The sequence below is a fragment of the Piliocolobus tephrosceles genome, chromosome 5 (genome assembly GCF_002776525.5).
Source record: "Piliocolobus tephrosceles isolate RC106 chromosome 5, ASM277652v3, whole genome shotgun sequence".
NCBI lineage: Eukaryota > Metazoa > Chordata > Mammalia > Primates > Cercopithecidae > Piliocolobus > Piliocolobus tephrosceles.
Window position 1 is genome coordinate 137,125,901 of NC_045438.1, and position 6,634 is coordinate 137,132,534.

The window sequence follows — 6,634 nt, forward strand, 5'->3', positions numbered from 1 at the left end:
GCGAGACTCTGTCTCAAAAAAAAAAAAAAAAAAAAAAAAAGAATAGGCTTTGCCCACTATACTCTCTCATATTCATTGACCTGAATCCTCAAATGAGGTGTGTCCATTAGTCAACTCCAATCTCTTGTCATATTTAAGGTGGCAGAGATGAGAAGAAGGTAGCTCCTTTATAGCCCACTATTTCCACTAACTACTTCTTGTGTTTCAAGATATAGCTTTCCATCCTTCTGCAGTGTTGAGACTGTTGAACCTAAGAGTTTATCCTCTGATTTTCTGTAAATGAGGCACAATGGCAGCCAACCCAAGCTCTTGGCCTGAGTTGGTCATCTTGAAGTCGATGACTCCAACAAACATGAAAGAGCTTCTTTAGTGAAGCTATGTCCTCAGTACTGCCAAAATTCAGACATTCTCCATGGCCTGACAATTTACCTTCTATTTGGGTAATTTATTGTCCCTTATGCCAACTCTCCAGCTGTCATGGCACAGACATATGATCTGTATTTAGCTCTCACTTTAGGTATTTCCATTGATTCTATTCTCACTAATGTGCTTCAGGTATATCCCTGTCTAGAACTCAGACTGGGATTAAAGAGTCTGTCCGTGATTGACCAACATTCTTAAATACTTGATCTGTTGTTGCTGTCCTGTTTGTTTGATGAAGAACTTTACTTCTTCATCCAATGAACTGAGTATCTTGCATCCTGGACCCTTTGCAAGAACCCTTCCCTTAGCAACAGATGCGTCATCTCGAAATATTTTTCTGATTGGCCAATGCGTAATTGATTTGCATTTTAATAGTCAGACTCTATTACACTCCACATTCTCTTTTCTTTAATTCTTGTCTGTTCTGCCTCACCCCCGAGCTCTACTGACTCCCAACAGAGCACCCAAGAAGAAAATGGCCGTAAGTGGAGTCCCCGCGCTAGGATTTTTCATCATAGCTGTGCTGATGAGCGCTCAGGAATCATGGGCTATCAAAGGTAGGTGCTGAGGGAATAAAATCTGGGACAATAGACTATGAAGCATTGGAGAAATGACCTATGGACATTTGGAAGATAATGTGTGGAGTGAAAGAAAAGTGTGACAGGTATTATGTAGTCTAGACAGAAAGTATAACAAATTGTGGTTTGGTGGAGTTCTTCCCTCAACACAAGTTGAATTAAGTCAAATTTGGTTTAGAGGATCAAAACTGAGTTGTGTGTTGATGAATAGCACAGTCCTGCTACAAGCCAAACTGGGGTGGGGGAGGAAGAATATTTTCTGGCAAGCATTAACAAGTTATATCTCTGGGCCTTAATTATTCTTTCTGGAAAATTAGTAAAACTAAAAACTAAAAACCACACATAGTTTTTCTAGAATTAAATGAAAAAAAAAAAAAAAAAAGAAAAGTTATTAGCCCTGTTCTTACCTGAATACATGATACAGTAGTTATTTTTTGGAGTGTAAATCCTGTCAGTATATATTGAGCACTTATATTGTGTTGAAGGTTACTAGAAGGAAAAGCCATCAAAAAACAACAATTTACTTCAGGAAAAGGGCAGGGAAGGCATGCTGATATGAGTTGCCCCATGGGACTGTGATAGCCATTCCCTGCCTTCCCATCTCCATGGTACAGTAGATCTTATATCATGTTAACTTAGTAATATTTCCAAGACAGTAGAAAAATAAGTAAGGAAGTGGGGAATCTGATATTACTCTCTTTCATCTCCAGGGCAACATTTGTGCTATCATAAAGACGTACTGTAGAAAAGTATTCTTCACCCAGAGTGACCCCCACAGAAGGTGTCAAGTAGACTTGAAATAAGCAAAGTAATAACCCAGCTCCCATACCCATAGTGGCAATTGTAGATTTCTATTGCCCAAAAAGAGCCATACATAGGGATTCTTACCTGGAAAGATAGAGGCTCTTCCCTTCGTTTGTAAAGAGGCAGCTAGTATATTTGTGTGTGTTTGCATAGATGCAAATGGTAAATAAATTCCTAGGTTTATCAATACACAGTCAAACATTAAAATCTCTCACTTTGCCCAGGCACGGTGGATCATGCCTGTAATCCCAGCACTTAGGGAGGCCGAGGTGGGCGGTCAAGAGATCGAGACCATCCTGGCCAACATGGTGAAACCCCGTCTCTATTAAAATACAAAAAATTAGCTGAGTGTGGTGGCACATGCCTGTAGTCCCAGCCACTCAGGAGGCTGAGGCAGGAGGATCACTTGAACCTGGGAGGTGGAGGTTGCAGTGAGCTGAGATCATGCCACTGCACTCCAACCTGGTGACAGAGCAAGACTCAAACAAACCAAACCAAACCAAAACAAAATATCTCACCTTATCTTTGAAGACTAAGGAGAGAAAAAATCTCCCACTGATCGACACACTCCACAGAGGCAGCATACTTTCCAAGTGTAGCTTTCTTTTTTCATGTTCATTATTCCCTTGGTGTTGGTTATTCTCAGTGTCAATCATAATAGAACATGTTCCATAATAACAGTCCCAATTTAAGGAGCATTAAGATAAAAGGTGGAATTGCCAAGGTCAATCCAAACGTGACCCTTGTCATAGAGGTAACCACCATGTGAGTTTGGATGCAGGGAAGCAGAGGCTCTACAACACTACAAGGTCTCAGTCTTAATTTTTGGAGTACTTCGGTCCCCAGTTATATTTTCCATGGATTTGGCCCTTAAATAAAAAGAAGCTTCTGACTCTAAAATGTAAACAGTACTTGTTACAGGCTTGTTGATATATTAAGAAATTACCTTATCTAATTTAATCTTAAAAACAAACCCCTGACAAGATCAAAACCACAGCAGGACTACATAATAGGAAAATTACGCATAAATAGGTAGAATAATCTGCTCAGGATAACTAGGTAAGTTGCTGAATAAGAATTCAAGATTTTCTTTGATCCTAGAGTTTAAAACCTAACCTTTCAAACAGCGTTTCTCTCTTCTTAGAGTACAATGTTTTGAGAAAGAGATGCTCTGGAATTCTGGCCTAAGTGTATTAACTCCTGGATAAAGAGAGTGGAGAACATTTCTCTTTAGGGGCTAGTAACATGAAGCCAAGCAACAGCTTCACAAGACTCTGGGTTTTTAGCCCTCATTTCCTTCAATCCACCCTCTTTATAACCAGTCCTTCTCATTTCTCGCCTCCCAGCTTTGTTCAACAGCACGTCCTTCACCCAGAGCTTGTCTTGTCACTCATCCCTACTTGCCATCATTCTTTCATTCCTCTTGGCCCAATGTCTCTCCACCACTTCCTGCCTACATGTATGTGGGTTATTCATTTCCCTCTCCTGATTTCCCCCACCCAACTCTCTCCCTTTCTTGCCTTTCAGAAGAACACGTGATCATCCAGGCTGAGTTCTATCTGAACCCTGACCAATCAGGAGAGTTTATGTTTGACTTTGATGGTGATGAGATTTTCCACGTGGATATGGCAAAGAAGGAGACGGTCTGGCGGCTTGAAGAATTTGGACGATTTGCCGGCTTTGAGGCTCAAGGTGCATTGGCCAACATAGCTGTGGACAAAGCCAACCTGGAAATCATGACAAAGCGCTCCAACAATACTCCAATCACCAATGGTACCTCCCTCTCTGCTGCACTCCTGGACATGGGAATCCATAGTTTGAAAGTAGATGCTTCAACTCTTTGTGTTAGATAATTGTAACTGATTTTTCCTCTGAGGGGCCTAACTTTACCATCAACAAGCCCCAAATTCTCATAGCCAGAGTTTTGAGAACTTTATGGGTTTGTTCCTATCTTGCTCAAGTCTTGTCTCTGTCATCCATGGTCTCCTACGAAGTCATTGCCCTGAGTTCATGCTGGGGGAGCCAGAAGGGAAGTCCTTGGATATCTTATACCTCAATATTGGCTCAATTTCTTGGGGAGGAGGGGCGGTCAGAGATTATCTGAGGATGTGACATAGATTTCTCAGGGCACAATTTCAACTACTTTTTCAGCTTCAGGGTTTTTAGACAGGTTTATAACACAATTCAGCATGGGAGGGAGAGGGGTGAGCCTAAGCAGTGATGGCTGATTTCTGTCATGTCTGTCATGTGTCCTCCAGTACCTCCAGAGGTAACTGTGCTCACAAACAGCCCTGTAGAACTGGGAGAGCCCAACGTCCTCATCTGTTTCATCGACAAGTTCTCTCCACCAGTGGTCAAGGTTACATGGCTCCAAAATGGAAAACCTGTCACCACAGGAGTGTCAGAGACAGTCTTCCTGCCCAGGGAAGACCACCTTTTCCGGAAGTTCCACTATCTCCCCTTCCTGCCCTCAACTGAAGACATTTATGACTGCAAGGTGGAGCACTGGGGCTTGGATGCGCCTCTTCTCAAGCACTGGGGTATGGACCATCACTCAATCTGCTTTATTTCAAGGTTTCCTCCTATGATGCTTGTGTGAAACTTGGTATTCTAACTGTTTCATAATACCTGCTACAATTAATATAACTGTCTTCTCCTACTACCCAGCTTCCTCCTCTTTTTAATCTGTAATTCTCTCAACACATCATTCTGTCTTCCTCTTCTTTAATCTATGAATAACTTTTCTCTTTATTAAGTACCCTACATTTGATTCTGAGTGTTACTTCTTCCCACACTCATTACCATGTACTCTGCCTTATTTCCCCCCAGAGTTTGATGCACCAAGCCCTCTCCCAGAGACTAAAGAGAACGTGGTGTGTGCCCTGGGCCTGATTGTGGGTCTGGTGGGCATCATCGTTGGGACCGTCTTCATCATCAAGGGTGTGCGCAAAAGCAATGCTGCAGAACGCAGGGGGCCTCTGTGAGACATATGCAGGTGGGTTAGGTGTGGCCAGAGGAAGACATATATGGAGGTATCTGAGGGAGGAAAACAGGGTGGGGAAAGGAAATGTAATGCATTTAAGAGACAAGGTAGGAACAGATGTGGCTCTTGATTTTTCTTTGGTAGAACGAATCAGACACTGGTATCATCTGGTATCCCAAAGCTTCAGGATCTGTCATCCCTTTCCATAGATGGGCACTTCAGTCATGGCTCCAGTCGTAGAAATCATCTCCAGAACCTAAAACCATTGTTTCACATTAGAATACTGAGTCTAGGGATCTAGAAAAATAAACCTCAAGATTTAGGCACATTCTAGCTTGTATTTCATGGGACAGGTCATCAGTTCAGAAGCATTTCCAGATCCTGGCTCCTTTGGGTTTAGGGTAGATCCATTGTATGAAATGGGAATCTCTTAGAGGCCAATGCCTGCTTTTGCTCCTTTAGTCTCAAATGTAGTATCAGAAACTCTAAAAAATGGTAAAGCGTGGTTGCTTATTATGTTCAGATGGAGAGTAGGGTATACAGTTAATTCATGTTGAAAAGGTTAGATGAACATTAAAAGACTTTTGCAAAGTCAAAGGATTAAGAGAGAAGAGGAAGGAATCTGAAGCAAAGAGCTCAGAACTCATCTTAAACTCCTTAGTAACTATGTGTGTCTTGCTATAGGTGATGGTGTTTCTTAGAGAGGAAATCACTGAAGAAACTTCTGCTTTAATGACTTTACAAAGCTGGCAATATTCCAGTCCTTGACCTCAGTGAAAGCAGTCATCTTCAGCATTTTCCAGCCCTATAGCCACCCCAAGTGTGGTTATGCCTCCTCGATTGCTCCATACTCTAACATCTAGCTGGCTTCCCTGTCTATTGCCTTTTCCTCTATCTATTTTCCTCTATTTCCCACATTTTATTATCACCATGCAACGCCTCTGGAATAAAACATACTGGAGACTGTCTCGGCTATGGAACTTTCTGAACATCCCATGAGGGCATCTCTTGTGTACTTTTTGTTTAAGGTTTCCTCAAACTGTGATTTTTTCTGAACACAATAAACGATTTTGATGATCTTGGGTGGAATTTTTGGTGTTTAAGCCAGTTCTTTGGGTGGCGGTGGGGAGTGGGGAGTTGGTGCTGGGAAATATATGTGATCCTTTCCTGGTAAAATATCTGAATGTTGAATTTACCTTATAAATTCTGGAATTCATCAGACATATTCATCAGTTCATTTGGGCTTGGTCTCATTTTGTGCATCTGCAGGCAGCCCCTGGTCTAGTCCTTCAGGAAAACCTGAAGTGGGGTTGGTTTGTTGGGAGAGCTCTGCTGAGCAATGACATAACTGTGTCTTCAGTAGAGTGAATCTGAAACTCCAAGGTATGGACTCAGAATGCATGGGATGGAGGGGAGCAGATGCCGTTAGAATGGAGAGAAGGATCCACAAACATTACAGGATTTTACACATCAATGTTGTTCATTCCAGACTTAATGAGCAAAGAGATTGTACACTGAAGACTGGCCTTACCCATTCTGTTAGACATAGTTTCAGATGCCTATTTTATTACTGGGAGAGTAGTCTGACTGATTCTTGAAACCGTCTTATATTTGAAGATGTGTCTTTGAGTGAAAAAGCTGAGTGAAATTTGGGGTTGGGGAGAAAAATATGACATTAAGATGAGAGGAGAGAATATTTGAAACACAATGAACTATTGCTCATTTGTCTACAAAGCTATGACTTGATACTTATTTCTAAAATGGTTTCCAGAACCTGCCATAAACCATAAAGATAAACTATTCATGACAGTGTGGTAGACTGCAAATAAACGCTGTTGAAATGAGC

At 41.7% G+C, this 6,634-nt stretch overlaps 1 protein-coding gene across 1 annotated transcript; it reads left to right on the forward strand.

The window, feature by feature from the left end:
- The first annotated feature begins 794 nt into the window (after positions 1-794).
- LOC111528969 (mamu class II histocompatibility antigen, DR alpha chain) lies at positions 795-5,877 on the forward strand. Its single transcript, XM_023195892.1, has 5 exons — positions 795-980; positions 3,333-3,578; positions 4,064-4,345; positions 4,635-4,800; positions 5,473-5,877. Exons 1-4 carry the CDS (start codon positions 899-901, stop codon positions 4,787-4,789), a joined length of 765 nt encoding a protein of 254 aa, XP_023051660.1. The 5' UTR covers positions 795-898; the 3' UTR covers positions 4,790-4,800; positions 5,473-5,877.
- The last annotated feature ends 757 nt before the right edge of the window (positions 5,878-6,634 follow it).